The sequence below is a fragment of the Protopterus annectens genome, chromosome 15.part0 (assembly GCF_019279795.1).
Source record: "Protopterus annectens isolate FY-2018-M chromosome 15.part0, PAN1.0, whole genome shotgun sequence".
Classification (NCBI taxonomy): Eukaryota; Metazoa; Chordata; order Ceratodontiformes; family Protopteridae; genus Protopterus; species Protopterus annectens.
Window position 1 is genome coordinate 105449714 of NC_056749.1, and position 21584 is coordinate 105471297.

The window sequence follows — 21584 nt, forward strand, 5'->3', positions numbered from 1 at the left end:
TAAGTGTTTAGAATTGAAAGGTCTAAGATGGGTCTCCAGGCTTTGTCCTTTCTTGGTACTAGAAATAGTCTTGAGTAAAATCCTTGACCTTGCTCTTTTGCAGGTACCTTTTGAATTGCGTTCATGTTCATGAGAGCTGAAATTTGTTTTTGTGCCTCTGCCCATTGGTTTGTTGGCAGATTTGGCATGCCTCTCATCCGTGGTAAAGTGTGAAAATGAAATCTGTAGCCTCGGGTAATAATATCCAGTACCCATTTGTCCTTTGTTATGATGTGCCAGTTTAGTGGGAAAAGAGCCAGTTTTCCACCTAGAGGTGCTGCCTGGGCAATTATGCTTGGCAGGCGAAGAGGAAAGTCATTGAGTTGGTTTTCTGAAAGGTTGAGATCTGTCGTCTCCCCCTCTTTGAGTTGTTGTTTGCCATTGTCTAGGCCTGAAGGTACCCTGTGCCTGGCCTCTGCCCCTAGGGCGTCTGTACCTGCCCCTTTGGGGTCTGTCTGAAGCAGGAAAGGACCAGTTTTTTGATGGCCAGTTTCTGCTGAAGCGAGAAGGTTGTACCTGTAAAAAATCTTTAACTGTTTGCATTGATTTTGCCTTTTCTTCCATCTTCTTTAAAACTTTCTCTGCTTTGACACCAAATAACGCATCCTTTTGCAGTGGAGCATCCAGTAACTTTGCTTTGACATGTTCTGGTAAGGTCTGCTCTTTTAGCCAAGCATGCACTATTACAGACCCTGTGACTGCTGCTCTACATGAGGCCTCCAAAGAATCAAAACCACACTGCAAGGTATGTTTTCCCACTTGTTCTGCTGCATGCAACAAATCTTGCATCCCTTTGAAATCTAGTTGATCTGTTTGAGGGATCATTTTCTGTTTTAACTGATTAAGCAAGTACTGCTGGTATTTAATCATGTGAAATTGGCAGTTTAATGCCCTCATGGCCAAGTTGGTAGAGGTAAACACTCCCCCCCCCCCATCTTTCTAATACCCTGGAATCTCTTTCCACAGGTAGTGGATTCTTAGCAGTAGAGGCCTTAACCCCTTTGGGACCCTGGGAAATGGTTTCTGGGTCTGCAGCAGGGCTTTTATATAAAAACTTGTGAGAGTCAGGGACTCGATAGTATCTGTCAGGTTTAGGTGGTGCTGGAGGTAAGGAATCTGGATTTAGACTGGATTCAGTGTAGACATCATCCAGAATGTCCAAAACAGGTGGAATGGCTAGGGGTCTGTGCTGAGGCAAAAGAAGAAACTCACGGAGTCTTTTCTTGGAGTCAGAGTAATCTTGTCCTTCCCAGTGGAAATGCTCTCTCATGGTGTGCAGGGTTTCCCCAAAAGAGTCTTCAGGGGGGAAACAGAAGGAATAGACTCCTCAGCATCTGAGTCTTCATAGAGAGGGAAGGGGTAATCCTGTTCTTCAGAGTCTGCTGAGGAAATTGATTCCTGGTCAGATGGAGGTAAATCTTCCTCCAGTCTAGGCCTTTTGTCAGGAGGGGGCTGGGACTCCCTGATAAGGATAATCAGGTCCTCCGCCATTTTGAGCATTTGTTTTTCAGGCATAGGGGTCTGTATGGGAGTCTGTGGACTCGGTTTCTTAACCTTTGGAAGCTTAGCGTATGACTTAATGGAAAGAGTCGTCGGTTTAAAAACGCCTTCTGAAACCGAAGGCCTGTCCAGAGTCTCCAAATCGCCACCAGGGCTGGCATCTGCGAGTTGAGGAGGAACCGGTTCCAGTGGCCCAGTAGATTCTGACTGAGAGGTAGTTGTATTTTCTAAATCTGCGGTAGTCAGGGGCGGCGTAGGTGCCTCACTGAGTACCGAAGATCCGGCGGCAGGCCTAACCGAGACCTCGGATTCTGGTCTAGGTCTAGGCTGCCGGTCTTTCTTCTTGCGTTTTTTAAACAAAGGGGTAGTCGGAGGTTCCGACGACATAATGTAGTTGAATTTTCTGCCAAAATAATGTCTGGCGGTATGAGCCCGACGCTTAATAGTGCGCTTTTTGAACCTAGCGCAAAACCGACAATCAGAAACGTCGTGGTCTGGGCCTAGGCAAGGAATATAATAAGAATGAAAATCCTTAAGAGGTATTTGCTTCCCACAAGAAATACAATTATTAACTTTGTCTGACATCGGTCTGAGGCAAGAAAAGTTTCCCCAACGGGGTACTTAGCTTTATAGAAGACTTCGGCTGAAATTCTGTTCAAAACTCTCAGGAGCTGGCCGACCGGCACTTGCGAACTGTTTCTGCTTCGGGCACCGCACGGCAAGAAAGACTGGAGAAAATGGTGTCGGCTGCCTCTTTTATACCCCTGCCGCACTGACGTCAGGGAAGAAGCGACGACAACCAACGCCGGACCAAGGCTTTGGAATTCAGGCCGACTGCGGGACCGCCTGACGGCAGATAACCCAAGTGTGATGAATGCAGCAGCATAGCACGAGGAACATCAATACAGGATTTAGCTTGGACAATGACCTGAAAACACATGGTTAATACTGACATAGAGAAAAGGGTACTAAAGATTCTCCAGCACATCTTTGCACAGTTAAATGTTATTAAGTGCTGTAAGTATATTGATACATTTGTCCTCCTTTCACACTAGCGGCTTGGGATAGGTCCCCTATCATTAACCTGGGCTCAAGAGCTGCAGCAAACCTAGCCAATCAAAGCAGTGGATGGTGAGTACACTGCTCTCATTTGGGTTGGGGTATCTTTTGTGATACAAAAGGAGAATAAGCAACTAACATAAGGAAAACATGCTAATTAAAAAGGTAAGAAAAGGATTATCATTGCTACATACTTTATTGCACAGTGCTATATTGTGTTTCATTGCAAACAGAATGCCTCAGATCCATGACTGCAAACACCTGAAAAATTGCCACATTTTATTTTTAATTCTTATGCTTAAATTTGCAGTAATTTGCTATAGGCAATTCTGTGGTGCACCTGGCAGCATCTGTATGGTTTGGGGCACAAATTCAATCTTCCCTGTGATAAATCCAAGGTCACCTACTCTAAGGACACAAAACAGGTGGTGAAAGGCAAATCTAGCTGGCACTACTTACTCTCTGGAATCCCGCATATCCTGGTAGGGAGGTGGCTCCATCTCTATCAGGCTGTCGTCGCTGTCACTGTTGACCTCCACAGGAGACATCGAATTTGGCTCAATGGTTACTACAAAAAAAAAAAAAAAAAAAGAACTGGAAATCAAAGATGTTTTAACTTGAAATTAATTTCTAACACAAAAGTAAACAGATGAGTGCAACTGATCCAGAGAAATACCTGGTCTTTGGTCTGCAAACAAAGAAGGTCTCAAAGAACCCTGCTTCAATGGACTTCTCATAACAGACTATTTTCACCTAATAACTTTGTCTAAATCAGCCAAGCTAGAGTACGATGACTAACCCATATTGTACTGCAATAAGTAGGCTAGGTCTGTAAATAAGGCCACAGGTTACCTAAACCCAAGAAAAGTAAGGTCAGATTCAAACTGGACAACACTAATGATCATGTCACTCCTCAGCTTAAGAGACTATATAACAAATTACCATGTCACTCTTCAACTATAGATGTCTTTTACGCTTTTGTTTCCAAATAAAATTAAAATACCTTTAGGACCTCTACTTATGGCATGATGTGACAGTGTTCTGAAAGACATGGGGAACAAGGTAATGCCTTTCTCTGTTGTCCGATGCAAACGGTCTCTGATGAACATAGTGAAAAATACAGGCAGCTATTGAGGGGTTTACATTTCTTAAATGTGGTGTCATATGTCAAAGCACAAGTGAATGATTCCAGTTTCAGGTTATGTTTCCATGAATGGTAAGCCCTTCGGTGTCAGGCATCCATAATCAGACTATGCATAGTGATCAGCAAGGCAGTATCATCACCAGTCCTAGAACAAGTCACTTCAGTGGTATCATCACCAGTCCTAGAACAAGTCACTTCAGTGGTATGACTAGTCCAAGAACAAGTCACTTCCAGTGGTATCATCACTAGTCCTAGAACAAGTCACTTCAGTGGTATGACTAATCCTAGAACAAGTCACTTCCAGTGTTATCACCAGTCCTAGAACAAGTTACTTCAGTGGTATCATCACCAGTCCTAGAACAAGTCACTGCAGTGGTATGACTAGTCCTAGAACAAGTCAATTCCAGTGGTATCATCACTAGTCCTAGAACAAGTCACTTCAGTGGTATGACTAGTCCTAGAACGAGTCAATTCCAGTGGTATCATCACCAGTCCTAGAACAAGTCACTTCAGTAGTATCATCACCACTCGTAGAACAAGTCACTTCGGTGGTATCATCACTAGTCCTAGAACAAGTCACTTCAGTGGTATCATCACTAGTCCTAGAACAAGTCACTTCAGTGGTATCATTAAGTGAAAGTTTTGAAGACCACGCTGTGCACGTAGCCTTGACCACTGCTGACAAGAAAATATGTCACCAAAATGGACATGAAACAGTAACAAAGAGAAACTAAAGAATTACAACAAGGGGCAGATAGGATTTCTACCCCATAAAACGCATAGTCTTGCATTCAAACATAAGGAATTTGTGCAACGGACACAGTGCTAAAAGGGATAGTTAATCAGTACTAGTCTACAGTCTGACTGACATGTCATCATTGTTTTGGGCAGGAGCAGGGGTGGGGCTAAGGATTAGCCTCCCTTACAGCTTTGTACAAATAGGTGAGCATTACTGGATGGGTTGTTCTAGTGCTTATTCATAGGGTTACCACCTGGCCCTCTTTGCAAGGGACAGTCCCTCTTTGGGCATTTGTGTCCTGCAAAAAAAACTGATAAATCTCAAATGTCCTTTGATTTTAGGCTAAAATTATTTCCAAAGTTTTTTTAGTAGTTGCATAAAACTGTTATTCTACATCTGAAACACCTAGCCGTTATATGAAATAACATAAGCAACTCAAATGATATAAGAAAATAAGCTTTTATTTTTGGGAAAAAGTGAAGCTCTGTCCTTTGCACAGGTTGTGGATATGTTTTGCCCTGCAAAATCTCACGTTTCTACAAGAAATGTCCCACTTTGGCCATTTGAAAAGGTGGCGACCCTACTTATTCACATGTTCTATGCTCAGGCTCACTGTGATAATAATGATGTCATCTAAAGCAAAGGACGGTGACTCACCAAGATAGGATAAGGTCACCTGCAGTAACACTCCTATTGTGTGACCATGCTGTGGCCTATAGCAAGACAAAATGAAGTATGGAGGAAGCCTCAAGCAACAGTAAATACTTTACCCCAACAAGTATGGAGTGAAAAAAGTATCACAGCATTATGACAGCTGATTCCATGTGAGTCATTCCAACTGTACCTAGTCTGCATTCAACAAGCAAGACACATACACTAAAAAGCCACCCTAATGACTGTAAAACTGACTCACTTCTATATTCTAAAGTGAAGCCAGAGTGCAGAATTTTCAGTTAGACATCTTACTTTGGAATCCAGCGTCAAAGACTGAGCAAGGACAAGTTCATAAACTGCAGATGCATCCTTGAAGGACATCAGTTCCATTCTGTTCATAACATGAGAAACCCTAAACATTCTGAGAAATTAAAGTGTTACTTGACACAATTATTTCTTGTAGCTTTGGAAGTGAAGACTACACGTTTTACCAAGAATAAGTTAGCTTTCACTATCACCTTTATAAATGCTAGAAAAACAATATCACGCTACTGAGAACCATGCAGAAACTAAAATTACATGCACCCCTAAACATCACAGACCCTATAAATACCTAGGGATGTTTATTGACGAAAGCCTCAATGTTCAGACACATACTCAAAAACAAACTGAATGTGATATATCAGTTAAAGGCATCATATAAAATTTCAAACTATCTCACCCCAAGAGAGAAAGTGGGCCACAGCCATTAATGTACTTCTACCCAGGTTAGAATACGTACACCTTATTATAACACCTTATTATACCCACATTTCCCTTATCCAGTCAGCTGAGAACAACACGCTGAGGTTCATACACAAGGCTAGTCCATACAAACATCACTGCATCACCCTTCGAAAAGGCAAATTACTCCAATTGTGAGTATGATCTAGAGGATGAGGAATGACACCCCCCCCGGAAAGGAGTAGTTTCCTCCCACTGCCATCTGTAACCTTGATGAATGATTTTTAGAACCCCGTTGTCTGAAACAACCTGTTGTCAAAGACAAAATGGAGATTCAGACTCTCTGGAAGAAAAAAGGGGTTGGGGGGGGTCACAAGGTCTCTTGAATAGTCATTTAGACTTGTTGGACTGTTCTTGGCTTTGGGAGGTTTGAGACTTCTTTTTGGAATCCCCTTGCAATTTCTTCTTAAAACATGTTTACTTCAATTTTGTTGAGACTGTTTAATCTGTTTTTTATCAAAATTGGATGAGGAGAAAGAAAATCCCTTGCACAATTTGGAAAAGGAGGGCTAAAAAATCAGAAATTCCCTGGACCGGCTTGCCTCTTTCATTACACCTGTTGATCATCTCTGCAGCAGAGTGGCCAAACACTAGGTCTCTATCCAACGGATGACTTAAAATTTAATTTTTATCATCATCTGGGAGATTCTGAAAATGCAGCTATGCAAACCTCCTTAAAACAGTAACAGTGGCCAATGCCCTGGAAGTAGTATCAGTCATGCACACAGTGTAAACAATGAACATTGACTGTGCAACAGAAGAAACAAGTTATTTAAAGCACACACAGTGTACACAATGAATAGTGATCTGTGCAACAGAAGAAACAAGTTATTTAAAGCAGAGTTTTCCTTACAAGATGGAACTGAAGATAAAACATACCTTATACTTTACACAATTTGTCAGAACAATGAGTCTAACAATTCAAAACTTTGAAATTCAAAGTTGCAGAAGTGTACACTTTTTTCCCCATACCTACCAATAATTTTCCCACCCTGATCAGAAAAAGTAGGGCAGCAATTAAGAGCTTAGCAGCAGAGGGGATCAACTGCTGGGTCAAGTTTGGGAATAGTGTATACAATTTAAAAGACTGAGGAACTCTATACATCCTATCTGCCTTTTTACAGGCAGCTGGGTATCAGGGAAATTTCAGGTAGTAACACACATACCCTCTAAAGTAAACAAAGCAGGAGGAATAGATGTGGATACTGGAAAATCCTTCTATAACAACTAATAGTATTTTCTTTGGAACTGCAAAACTTTAGTGTTCTTCCACTGAAAACACTGGGGTATTCTATCAATAGTCTCAGGGAAACAGAAACCTCCCACAGGGAGAATCAGACACTGTGCTGTCCCTTTGAGCCTGAATCAGAAATTTGAGGGAGGGGACTTGTGTCCAATCCTGTTGAGGTTCAGAATCTTGAATCTTTTCAAGAAAAAGGAATCTGTCTCTCTTTTACCAGAATCTACTTTACAAGAAGGATCAATAACCTGCATTAAACCTGATCCATCCTCAGTAAACAACTCCTTTCCAAAGAAAACTTAAAGAGGGGTAGATGCATACTTGGATTTCTGTTTCTTTTTGACAGGAAAAATGGGGCCAAACGTGTTACTAATAGCAGCATCTGCTAACCAGGGATGGGCACAACATTCTGACATAATGGGGAACCTACCTCTTCCTTCCCCAGGACTGACATAAGTGGCTCTCCGTTGCCCAATGATGGGACTCCAACAGCTGCAGAGAATGTGACTAATCCCCAGACCCATAGAGGCTTGTAGGTGCTACACCAGAAGGATCCGGGATAAATGAGTGGTCTGAGATAAAACAAATGGCCACAGCAGAGTCACTCACCAGCAGTCAAGGCAAATTGCTAGCCTGCTGTGGTGGCAAAGGCTGTTTGCTTAACCTTTTCTTTTTGTGGCTGGAAGAAGGACCAACCCTGAGACCAGTAGTCTGTTCCATGGTGAAGCCAAAAAGGGTGCCTCTTTCCCAGGGAAGGCAAGCAACAAATATCAGTAAAACTACCTGTCATGGGTTTATAGGTTGTTAGTAGGCTAACAACAACTAGGCACCTTATAAATCTAGCCATGTCCCCAAACCATTTTGGTCCCAACTGCCATCTGAGGGGAAGGAAGGCCATGTTAACAGGCAAGTAGCTAAGGATTTCTAAGGAGGGGCGTTATTTAGGATAACACTTATTGATGGCCTCTGTCCATAACGGACATGGGGTTGAGACAAAGGGTAACAAAAGTTACTTTTTAGGGTAACAAAAGTTACTTTTTTGACAGAAAAAAACACAGTAAAAAGCACTTTAAAAAACTATTCATACACATAAAATATGCTTTCAGTTAGATTACACTACTTTTAAAATGACAGAAAAACAATTTCTCCATTTAAAAGTAAGTTACAGTCTAGACAGAGGCCATTATAGCACAACACTCCTAACTTTTAAAATAACTTTCCTGAAAAGGAAAGTAATAAACCATCAATAAAATTAAGAAATGGAAGTTTTTTTTTCCTGAAAGAGAACTTATCTGCCCATCTAAGGAAAGCACAAGACAACTGTCGATCCTCAAAAGCCTCCGGGAGAATACTCTTCGGCATCAATAGAGCTTTGAAGGGCTTCCCATCCAAACTTGTCTTTTAGTCAGCTCAGCTTGAGCTGCTTGACCTTATGGGCACATGGAATGTGTCCTGAAGCTTTGGAAGCTGACTGGCTGTTATATCCTTGGAGGGATATAACCCATATAGCTAAGGCTACTGCAGCAGTGATCAACAGGACGAACATCTGAATAATACTGTCTGCCTCCAAAACCATTTTGTGCATACATACACAGAGTAAAATTATGTTCTCTGTGTGGCTATGTCATATTCCCTTGTCTTTCGGCCCAGGTCATTGCTGAAAAGGGTGTTCGACCACTCTTTTCTCCTGATTAATTAATTAATTAATTAATTAATTAATTAATTAATTAATTAATAGGTTCATACTAGGCTATCTGCCCGAGGGCATTTACAAGCCTAGCCCATAGTTTTGTGGCTTACGCCACCCCTTTAGTATGGGGAACTATACCCATTATTTTGCTGTGCCTCTGTTGAATTAGGATTACAGGTAAGGGTTTTGGCAGATGAAAATAATTTCATTTTTAGCAGTAAGAGCACAGTTATGACAAAAACACAGAACATTCCAACTCCTCACTTCATCTCTCCCTCTCTCTCACAGAAACCGATGTTTAAACAGCATAGCAGTACCACATTACTCAGGGTTACACAAACGTCTTGGCACAGTACAGAAAGGGTAGGTGCTATAACAGTATTCTTACGATAAAATCACAAAAATCTAAATATGTCCAAATGACACTAAGAAATCACATAAGAGTTTGATGAGAAAATTTAAACACTGGAGAAGTGCACTTTGGTAACTCTGGCAGAGAAGTCTCTCATAAGACATTCTAAACGCTTTTTGTTGTTTCATGTCACATGTTCACATTATTGGGCACAGCTACTGAGGATTCAGAGGATTCCCTCTTCTGCCATGGACCACAATAACCACCAGCACTATCTTTGAGGTGTCTATAATCACGCACATTCATTTCTAAATTTTTTTTTTAGCTCTACAGACATGCCAGCAGTGTAACAAGGAAAGGTATCGGAATCTTCATAAATGGGACTCATTTGATAGTACAACAGAACCTGACAAAAGAAGGAATAACTTCTCCTGGAGAATGCCATCATTAGACAGATAGACAGAGGCAAAGCAATGTATTAGAAGTTAAGGTACAGTGGCTGGGAGGAAAAGGAATGAAATCCTCTGGATAGGACAGCCTCTGTATAACGTTTGAAACTGAATGCCGCTATCCATGTATGGGCAAGTGTTTTGCAGCTGGGATCAGAGCAGCTTGAAGTAGTAGAAAGGAGCTGCAGCTACACAGCGCACACAGTGCGTCTTTTATATACAATCTATCCAAACATGCACAGTGACAGAGAAGGCTAGGGTGCTCTACAAGAAAACATACACAGGAACAGAGAAGGCCAGGGTGCTCTACAAAAAAACATACACAGGGACAGAGAAGTCTAGGGTGATCTACAACAAAACATACACAGAGACAGAGAAGGCTAGGGTGACCTACAAAACATACACAGGGACAGAGAAGGCTAGGGTGCTCTACAACAAAATGTACACAGAGACAGAGAAGGCTAGGGTGATCTACAACAAAACATACACAGGGACAGAGAAGGCTTGGGTGCTCTACAACAAAGCATACACAAGGACAGAGAAGGCTACAGTTCTTTACAACAAAACATACACAGGGATAGTGAAGGCTAGGGTGATCACAGTTCTTTACAACAAAACATACACAGGGACAAAACAACTGTGCTAAATTAAAAGGAAAATGAAGGTTGCAAACATACTTGAGCTACTGGCCTGATCAAAAAGCATTGTCTTGACACAGAGGCAGTGACTAGAACATTAGACCCAAAGAATGTAGATGAGGATATAAACACACACACACACACACACACACACACACACACACACACACACACATAGTGTTGTGGAATTCTCACAGTGAAATATATTACTTGGTGAACTGAAATAAAGCCCGAGAATCACCTCAGATATAGCATGCCAAAAAAACATGATCAGGATTGTAGCAGGACTGGTTGAACTGTTGCTTAATTATTATCATAACTCTATAACAGCAACATTTAACCTCCAACCACTTGCATATACAAGTCAGACATAATTTGTTGCGATATTCATATCACACATTCATATCACATACTGTACATAATCTGTTCAAATTAGAACACAATGGATGACAAAATGTGTATAAGCTTTTCCAATGTTTGTGGATTATACTTATTCTTGAAAAATATGGGTCTAGATGCATGTAAGCATGTCTAACAGCTCTACAGATAAATACAATTTTGTCCTGCACTGTAAGCCATACCTCTACAGTGATGACACTTTGACAGGGACTGCATACCTGTAATCCAGCTGTTTAGGAGTTTTGCCTGTCCACCCTTTAGAATTTGAAGTCTGAGTACAGTTTTAGTTAAGAACCACCCCATCAGCCACACTAACTCTGCATCATGTGTGGAGCTGTAATTACAAAAATCATTACTAGTAAAAGTGTAGTAGAAACATACTTGTCATACTATATATAACGCATGGTTTGTACTCCTATTTCTGTAATCTGTAACTGACATCTGTGGCTTGGTATTTCAAAATTCAATGTGTAATCTTGGGTCTACTTTAGATTATCAAATTTTCAAAATGTCAAAATTCATATGGTCAAGACCATATAACTGACATTTTGAAAGGTTGGACTTTTTTTTTTTTTTTTTTTTTTTACTAAGAATGCAGTATAGTGCAGATCTGGGCCTTTGCCTTTTTACCATTGTAATGTGATCTTGGAGTTGATGCATATAATTTGCAGGGGGTGTAGGGGATGCTGGAGGGCTTGACCCCCTGTAAAAACACTATTTCTGCAGTCCATTCATTTTTCAAGTTTTCAAAATGTCAATCATATGGTCTTGACCATATGAAGTTTGACATTTTGAAAACTCAGCCATATGACCTAGATCTGTTCGATTACCTTTGCAGTTAAAGCATATCTTAAATACAGATTGTAACTCAATATCCAGAACTGCTGTAAAAATGCTATTAAATTTTAAATTAGTTAAGAGATATAGCCCTGTATTGATGTCTTACACCAACAGGCCTACAAAACCCACTGGAATGTAACAGGCAGACAAGCTGCATTATAGACAGTTTAAACTAAGAGTGCATACTGACCTCTTATTTAGGATGATGGATGAAGCAAATGGATGCAGCAAACATCCATAGTGTATCTGCACTGAGTGGTCATTTCACTGGAAATAAAGGTCATGTACACTTCTTCAGAAAAGGCAACCTTTCTCAGTGTAAACATGACAATCAAAACTCTTGTACTATGTGAGCAATGTGGTGGGATCAAAGGGTCAAATTCAGCTATGATCTGCAATGAAATGGCTAAAGAAAGAATGGTAATCTTTGGTGCTAAATGCAAGAAAGTTTTATTAAGAACTCTCAAAGTGGGACTGGCATATATGTTTTTATACATAAATTGTAACTATAGAGTTGCACAGGCATTTTATGGTATGGTCACACCATGCCATTCTTCAACACACTCTCCTTCCAATAGGGTGGATTTACAACTTCTCTTCAACGTGAAAGATGTATCACATATTTAGAATGTACATGGACCCTGACTGCCATGACATAAAACAAAAAAAGGAAGTTTTCTGTGCCTGGATTTGTATGTGTTCTCCATCCTCAAACTGACATTCACAAGAAGAGATGCATATTACTTGAAGACACCATTTAATTGTAATCCGCATTTGATCATGAGGACATGCTTTTGAGAACTTTGCTGAAAAATTCAAATGGTTTCAGAGATGTTTGTTACTGAAAAGTATTGTTTCCATTAAAAGATATCTTTCAGACTAGAAGCACAAACTAAGGGTGCTTCATAAGCATTATTCCAGTATCTTTCCATGGTCATTTTATAAGTATATGTCATACTGTTTTAGAAATACAGACATTTTAATATAGTCAAAAGTAAAAAGGGGCTTTTCTATTGAAATGTTGCTACCTGAAATATAGATTGCAAAAAAAAAAAAGACTGAAGACCTAGAGAAGAGTGAATTTTCAAAAATTGCTCTTTTCCTTAAAACGTCTTTTTATGGGGGTAGGGGGAGTAAGCCCTCCATGGAACCCCCCCCCCACTACTACCCCGTGAACTTGTATATGCCAACTCCATGGTTGCATACCTCAGGAAAAAGGAATATTCTGAGAAAGCATCATAGTATATGTTAAATCTTTTCTTTTGGCCATTTCCATGTCTGCATTTCAAGACTTGCTCTAATGGGTCCCAACATTTCAAATGGTTACCATAAAAGAAGATTAACCCTCATCATAAATGATCCAGGTGAAGTACACAAAGGAATCTTCACCTACCAGTCAACCATAATAAAATAACAGCCTGATTTTGTAATTTCTGATATTTAGGGGTCCCATATTAACAATGCAAAATGATCTAGGTGATCATATAGCTGTAGGAGTAATCAATGACCTGAATGTGGTAAAACTGACCAAGCAGGATATAAACTAAAAATGACAACCTATAACTCTGAAGAGAAGTCTCATCATACAAGAGTACCATAAAACTGGCGCGCGCTGTTTTGTTTTTCCTTAAGTTAGAAAACTGGAAAAAAAACATGATGCAACAGTTCTGATCTCTTTAAAGGATAAAAAAAAAAGCTGCCCTTTCAGGATGACTTTTACGTGTAGTCCATTGATAACAATGCAGACAGACTTTGGACTTGTGCTGAGCAACAGTCATGGGTGCATAATGCATGTACCCAAGTTTTTTTTCCTTTAAAAACCTGGAGAAATGTTACCATGACATGCTTTTTATAAAGAAGTGAATCCGATGGTAGAAAGTGGCTAGCTTACAAAATATTAACATTTATGATACAGATATTGGCAGCTCTTTACAGTCACATCAAAAGTTACATAAAAATAAAAATGACATACAATAAGAATAGAAAGGGTGTAAAATGCCTAAAAATTAAATCCACAGACTGCAAATCTGAATCACTCTAAACTCAACTAGTTTTAAACACACTAGAATATAAACTGCAAGTCAAATTATATGCCAACTAACCTAAAATGTAAACTATCACATTCTTAATAAGTAATTAAAAACTGTAGTTTAACAACCAATTAAAAATCAAACAACAAAAGTAGCTTATTTCTTTGAAGCTGAAGTTACTGAACAAGCACTCCTACCTCATAGCCGTTAAAAAAAAAGCCAAACAAGTAAATCATCACCACTGGGACTACTGACTCACACAGAATATAACCTATAACTGAAGTACTACAATGTCAAAGTTTTTTTAAATGTAAAGTTTGGGGAAAAGTATTTCACTTGGGAAGATCATTGTCTTTCCATCTGCCTGTTTAACATTTCTAGTTAGAGAAAGTTGGTGTACCAAAATTCAAGTGTAGCAGAACAACCAGAATGTTTGAATTTGAAAGATTTACTAGTATACTCCCAAAATTAAATATAACATTTCTAGCATAACAATAATGCTGACACGTGTCTAGTCCACAAAAAAATATTCTGCAGTTCTGCCACTGGCTGATGCAATTTTGTAAGTGGATAACACCACACAAATGTCCATTTTCTCAGTGCAAGTGGTAATTCATCCTGCCCCTGTACCTTACACTCTTTTATATATTGTAAGATATTTCTGTACTTCTTAATCACCAGTTGGCTGACTTGCACCACTGACTTCAAGAAAGCTTCTGATACTGTAGAATGTGCACTGTATAATGGTCTCATTTGTGGCATACTATAGATAAGTGCTTGAAGAAATCTCTGTATACCAAAGGCCTGACAGTTGTATATAGTATTCATTCTGTTCCAGCTCAGACTAACATACCTTTACCATCTACTTTTTTTTTCTCATGAAAACAGTTCTAAATAAGGTTACATTAATTCTTTTTTATTTTTATTGAGTACAAAAACTATGCAACATGAACTAAGGAAATCAGAAGGCATTAAATACAGGAGCATGATTAGAACAGTAGTAAAATCAAGTTCTTTGTAAACTGCCTTATTCTTATAATCAAGATGAAAGTCTTTACCTAGTATAAAAATGCATCAGATTAAATTTATGTGGTGTCTGGTCCCAAACCCAAATTTACAAAAAACTAAATATTTCATATAAACAAATCAGCTAAAAACTTGAATCGGTGTGACACTGTGCAGGGCAAAAGATAAATTAAATATCCCATAATATTTAATAAACATACTTGCATTTAAGTAGACTTCTTGTGTAAATCAACAGGTAATTTTGAAATCACAAAGGCATAAAAATGCACTGACTCATGTATATGCCTTGGTTTTAAGAATGAATACTGAGCTTTTGGTTTCACATTGTGGTGAAAATGCTTTTATTCATTTATTCTCTGATCACCTGCTTTTAGTCTAAATGGCATTGACACTAATATAAGTGTACTTGAAGAATGAGTGAATGAACAAGTGAAAGAATGTCACAAAGTAATCCATGCTTTTTACAAACTAATATAGGCATGGTGAGCCAACCTGTACCCTGGTAAGATGTGAAATAAACACTTCCTTTTTTTCAAAATTACAGTATTCAGAGTGAGTAGAACATCTGAAAGACAACAGCAAACTGAAATGCATTGCTGTGGCTATAATTACTTTCACTTTTCCTCATAATCAGGGAAGTCATGTGTAGCTATTGGTATCTTTTTCACAGGTAGTGCGTGTCTGTGTGTGTGTGAAGGCCGAGGGCAGCTACTGGCAGGGAAAAACAATAATCGCTATTCTTTTTTTGGGTTATGTCAGCGCACATGTTGGAGAGCAACATGGCCATTCTTTTAGACTTTTCCTTTAATTTAGTGTATGGAATGTGTATAAAGTAATCCCCAGTAAAGGGGAAAAAAGTTACATATGTACTTTAACTCAATTAGCAATACCATTTTTGTAGGCAATCTGTGTGTGAAAGTAAGGAGCAGTAACCATTAAAGCGAAGCAATCACTGCTATGCTTTGCTGTGGAGGTACAGTGCATGTACATAATATTAAGTATGCTATTATTTTGCGTTTATAATTAAGAATACAGCAACTGTGTTTAACAGACTTTTATATATTTTAAAACATGCCTAAGTGGTGCTACTTCAACTGACTGCAAAGTTACTCAAACTTTGCCAGGTTATTTTGTTTCAACACTGCTAGAGGAAGATGCTTTCTACTTACAGAATCTCATCTATACTTGATGACAACAAGCCACATGAATGCTGACCTCCAGTCACAGAACTGGAAAATGAAAGCATGCATGAGTGAAATGCACTGCAATGACAACTTCAAAGGATTTGAATATCATTGCAGATGCATACACTTTAACAGTAAGACTTGATACTACATTATTAAAAGCAGAGAAATTATTAGAATTCTGAGGTATACTCCAGTTCTGACTGCATTACTAGAGACATTGTATTCTCTATGCCACAGCACATAACTGATTTTGAACAGTTACATAGCTGGATACGCAAATATGATATGGTGTTTAATGATGCACTGCTTGTTTTTAAGCGAATAGATACCACATTTTTAAATATGAAAAATAATTACCATTAATAGCATGCACTGAACTTACTTTTCATTCAGTGACTTCAGCCCTAAAATGCATTTTTCAGGGAAAAAAGCATCACACATTGCTATGAGCATTAACACAAGTCAAGACACAAAATATTTCACAGGCCAGAAATGAAAACAGCAAGCTGGTCATGGAAAACAGACACATAAGGCTGCCGTTACAAGGCATAAATCTATTAGATTTACGTGGCATAAGATCCAAATGCGCCAAATGAAGTCTAATCAATGGAGTAAAGTCTACCCAAATCACAGTAAATTAAATAACCAATGAAAATGAAACAGCTGAAGATATAGAAGAAAGCAACATAAACAAAACTTATATACTTACCATAACATTAAATATTCATGATCCATACATGTTCACTTCAAAAGTACGATATGGTAACCACATGCAGCAGTCATTCATTACCTTTAAGACTGCCAAGGATACCCCAAAGTCTGGACAGTATACCAAAGACTTTGGATATTATTGGTGCCGTATGTCACATGTATGCTCCTTGTGCAAGGCATACATCATTAAAGGTGATGTACAGATGAAAATACTTAGAAATGAATTGTCCCATGTGGAATAAAACACCCCATGAACAAAGGAGAACATGCACTTCAAGAAGAAAAAAGTTCAGAAGGAAAAGGAAGCGAAAGCCCCTCAGCCAGGAGGGTAAGAAAAGATAGGGGCAAGAGCTATAACAGAAGAGGGAAAGGGACCAAATATTGCAACAGTGAAGAGAAGGGCATCTGCTGTGTCCTTCCATCACTGTTGCTGTATTCAGAGCACAAAAGCTAAGACGACGGAGGAAGAAGGTACAGCTCTCTGCACATCCATGGAGAATAACCCTGAAAAAAATGCTCTGGTCCTGGGAATAACATTGAATTTATAATGTTCTGTAAAGGTATGAACAGAGGACCAAGTAGCAGCCTCAAGGATGGAATTGGTGTCCAAAGCCTTGAAAAAGGCACCAGAAGAAGAACAACAAAAGGAAATGGTCTTAGAGATCCAGGAGAAGATGGTTTGCGTGGAAAAGTACAGTTGTGTACACTTACCATAAATGTAGACGTTCGAGTGTATTCACTGTTGCAGTCATCACATTTGGGTTATCCCTGCCAGGGTAGCCCTCGGCCATCCTGAATACCAGAGACTTAGTACTTCTGGGTCAGTTGCTGTCGCTTGAGGACTGACGTCAGGTCGGCAGTAGTATAAAGTAAGGCAGCCAATGCCATTACATTAGTTTTTCTTGCCCTAACCTGTCAGGAGCCCCCAGGTAGGAGGCCAGGGTTTGGTGGTAGAAACCCCACCAGTGGAAAATAAATACCAAAATGTCCCTTGGAAGGAAATGAGAACAACAAGTTAGAATGGCAATAGGAGGAGAAAGAGAAGAAAAGGGGATGGAGGGAGGGTAACCAGAACGGCAACAGTGAATACACTCGAACCTCTACATTTTGGCAAGTGTACACAACTGTACTATGTTCTTCGTGTTTCACTGTTGCAGTCATCACATTTGGGTTGATTCCCAAAGCTGAGGAAAAGGGTGGAGGCAGTCAATGAAACTAGGGGCTGGCTAGGATGCCCTGCAAGACTGCAGAGGCAAACCCTGCCCTGGACTTGGAGAAGAGAGGCAGATGGTAATGCTTGGTAAAAGTGCCAACAGATGTCCAGGTGGCAGCCTCCGGGATATCCTGGTGGGGACTCCTCTGAGGAAAGCCACAGAGGTGAAGGCTGCTCTGGTGGAGTGTGCCCTGACCCCCTTGGAGGGAGGCTTTCCATGTTGTTTGTAGCAGAAATTGATGCAGTGTGCTATCCACTTGGCAATGGTTTGTTTGGAGATGGCTTTGCCTTCTGCCCCTGTAGCAAAGCTAACCAGCAATTGATCAGACTTTCTGAAGTATTTAGTCCTGTCTAGCTAGAACCTGAGCTGTCTGCACATCTAGAGAGTGAAGGATCCTTTCCCCCTTGTTCTGGGGATTAGGAAAAAAGGTGGGCAAATGAGAGTCACACTAGACACCACCTTGGGCATGAAGGATGGGTAAGTTCTGAGGAATACCCTGTCTGCATGAAAGATGAAGAAGGATTCCACAGCCATGAGTGCTTGCAGCTCAAAGACTCTCCTGGCAGAAGTGATGGCCAGAAGGAATGCTGTCTTCCAGAAGATAAATTTTAGCTCTACAGAATAAGCTGGTTCGAAAGGGGGCAGGGTGAGCTTTTCCAATATAAAATTAAAGGTCCAAAGCTGGTGTTGGTGCCCTTCTGGGTGGCCTCAAGTTGCTAGCCCTAGCCCCTCTTAGGAACTGTTTGATCAAAGGGTGTGAGAAAAGGGACTGCTCAGTGGAAAAATGAGCAGAAAATACCAGAGGCATGAATTTTTATAGAAGAGAAAGAGAGGTCACTGTTTAGTAGGCCAGCAAAGTAATCCAGGATGAGAGGGAGGGAGGGCTGTGCCGTATTGGCTCCCTTAGCCTAGATCCATGTGCAGAACCTTTTCCATTTATCAGTATAAGACTTTCTGGTGCTAGGACGTCCGGCCTCATGGATAACATCCAGAACCTGTTTACTGAGGTTGGCAGATTGGTTCAGGGTTAGGGAATAAGCCAAGCTGCTAAACTGAAGGTTTGCAATTGGGGAAGCAAGAACTCCCCTTCCCTCTGGGTCAGGAGGTTTGGAATCTGAGGAAGATGCCATGGGGTTAGCGAGGACAGGCTGCGCAGCAAGGGGTACCAGTGCTGGCAGGGCCAGTCTGGAGCTATAAGAATGGTCCTTGTTTTTTCCTCCCTTACTTTGAGCAGTACCCTGGGGATGAGAGGTAGGAGAGGAAAAGCATAGACCATTAGATTGACCTGTGGGAAGCACAGGGCATCCACTTTCCAAGCCATGCAGTGATGCTCCCTAGTGCAAAATTTGCTGAGCTGATGGTTGGTGTGGGAGGCAAAGAGGTCGACCTTATGGGTTCCCCATTTCTGAGTTATTAGGAAGAAGGCACTTCTGTTGAGTTTCCACTCATGTGGGTCCAGAAGATTTTTGCTTAACTTGTCTGCCAGAGAGTTGAGAGAGCCTGGTAGGAATTGCGGTAACAGATGTAGCTGCATGGGAGAGGCTATGTGCCAAAGGCTTATGGCCAGCCTGCATGGAGAGTAGGATTGAGTCCCTCACTGCTTGTTGATCTACCACATCACGGTGGTGTTGTCTGTTTTGATCAGGAGAGCCCCTGGAGAGAGAAGGGGCTTGAAAGTTAATAAGGCATGCTGCACAGCCATCATCTCTTTTTGACTGATGTGCAGAGAGATTTTCTGTGGGCTCCATTGGCCCTGTATATGTATACACCTGCCATCCAGATGTGCACCCAAAGCATAGTCTGATGAGTCTGTGGTGAGGGTATGGGTGGCGGGGGGTGTGGAGAAAGGCATTCCCTAATTTTGGGAGCATGCTGTTCCCACCAAAGAAAATCTTTTTTGAGGCAAGGAATTATAGGTGGAAGAGTTTCTAGATCTTGAGAGTGTTGGCACCAAAGGCTCTTTAGGTACCATTGAAGTTTCTTCATATGCAATCTGGCATATAGAATGAGTAGTATGCAACATGTCAGGAACCCCAGAGCTTGCAGGACCTTCCTTGCAGTTAGCTGGGGCCTGGTGGCTAGTTCGAGAGAAGTAGGATGTCAGAAAAATTTGTTTCCCTGGAGTAAGGTATGCCATCTGGGAAGCTGTGTCCAGACTTTCTCTCAGGAAGCTTATCCTTTGGGTAGGCACCTGTTTGGATTTCTTTTCATTGATTGTGTACCTTAGGGAGGTTAGTAGTGTCTTTACAAAAGCCAGGTGCTTGACCAGCTTCTCCTGGCTGTCTGCCTGAATAAGGCAGTCGTCTAAGTATGGGTAAATCTGAATATTTCTTTGTCTGCAAAAGGCAATGGCCGGAGCCAGACATTTTGTGAAAACTCTGGGAGCAGTAGATAAGCCAAAAAGAAGTGCAGAGAACTAAAAGTGTTGAGATCCTACCTTGAAGCGGAGATATTTATTGCACGATTCCCTGATAGGAATATGGAGATAGGCCTCTTTTAGATCTAGGGTGGCTAGCCAAGCATCCTTGGACAGCATGAGTAGCAGCTGCTGAAGGGTGAGCATTTTGAATTTTGGGATCACCTGGAAGGTGTTGAGAATAGATAAATCGAGGATGGGGTACCAGGTGCCCTCTTTTCTGTGCACCAGAAAAAGTCTGGAGTAGAAACCTTGGCCTATCTGTTCTGCAGGAACGTGCTCTACTGCCCTCAAAGAGAGCAGGGAAAGGATTTGCTTTTAAGCCTCTGCCCCTGATTTGGTGGTAGATCTGGGAACCCTTTTGGGGTTGGAAGGGTGTGGAAGGAAAATCTGTATCCCTGAGATACAATGTTCAGACCCCAGTGGTCCTTGGTAATGATGGCCCAGGAGCTTGAGTGAAAGGAGAGTTTTCCCTCCTACGGGTAAGTGAAGGTGGGCAGAGGGAGGGGGTGGAGGAGATGAATCATTGTGAGCTTTTACCATAAGGGGGTGGGGCTTAGAGCTCCCTGGTTTTGAAGTGGAGGTAGTCCATGGTGTAGCTTTCTGCATTACCTGGGGCTGCTGCCTGGGGGGTCTGCTTCCACAGGGCCTAGGCTGGGCCGGTTTACTGGGAGCAGGAAAGGACCAGTGTTTGGAGGGACGATGCCTGCTGAACCTAGTGGGCTGGACCTGCAAGAAATCCTTAACTGTTTGCATAGATTTTGCTTTTTCTTCCATCTTTTTTAAGAACTCTTCTGCCTTAGTGCCAAATAAGATATCTTTGTGCAAGGGGGCATCCAACCGATTTAGATCTGACAAGATCTGGCAGGGGCTGTTCCTTAAGCTATGAATGCCTTCTAATGACATATCCAGTAACTGCTGCCCTGCAAGAAGCTTCTAGGGCATCAAAACCACAGTGCAAGGTGTGTTTAGTTACTTGACTTGCAGAATGCATTAACTCTTGTAAATCTTTAGATTCTGCCCAAGCAAGAAAGGAAAACATTTTTTGTTTAAGGAGTTCCAAGGTATGTTGCTGAAATTTCAGCATACGGAACAGACAATTTAGTGCCCTGATAGAAACAGTAGCTGAGATGTATACTTTCATATCTCATCTGTCCAAAGTTCGGGAATCCCTGTCTGAGGGGGTGGGATTCTTAGTAGAGGTTGCTTTAATTCCTTTTGGCCCTTGAGAAAAGACGAATAGAAAACTTTCAACGCCACAGACATGCAGATGACTGGTGAAAAAAGTTTTTTCTTTATTGCACTCTGGTACCTCGGCCTTCGCCTTCTCAAGGAATACATTTAATTTGTGATTCACCACACCTTATAAATCATTAGCTTAAAATTTTAGAACCAATCACAACACTCAACGTGCATTTAAATAATTAAACATTTACACCTGAAAAAACCATCACTCAGCCTGCCCAATGCATTT

General features: G+C 40.8%; 1 protein-coding gene across 5 annotated transcripts in view; it reads right to left on the reverse strand.

Annotated features, from left to right (window-relative positions):
* The window catches only part of KLF8 (Kruppel like factor 8), a 695632-nt gene that overhangs the window by 172524 nt on the left and 501524 nt on the right, over nt 1-21584 (reverse strand). For all 5 annotated transcript variants that reach the window (XM_044057426.1, XM_044057423.1, XM_044057425.1 and 2 more), the window contains one exon: nt 3058-3166. In XM_044057426.1, the coding sequence (XP_043913361.1) occupies nt 3058-3166 (109 nt within the window). The remainder of the gene's footprint in view (nt 1-3057; nt 3167-21584) is intronic.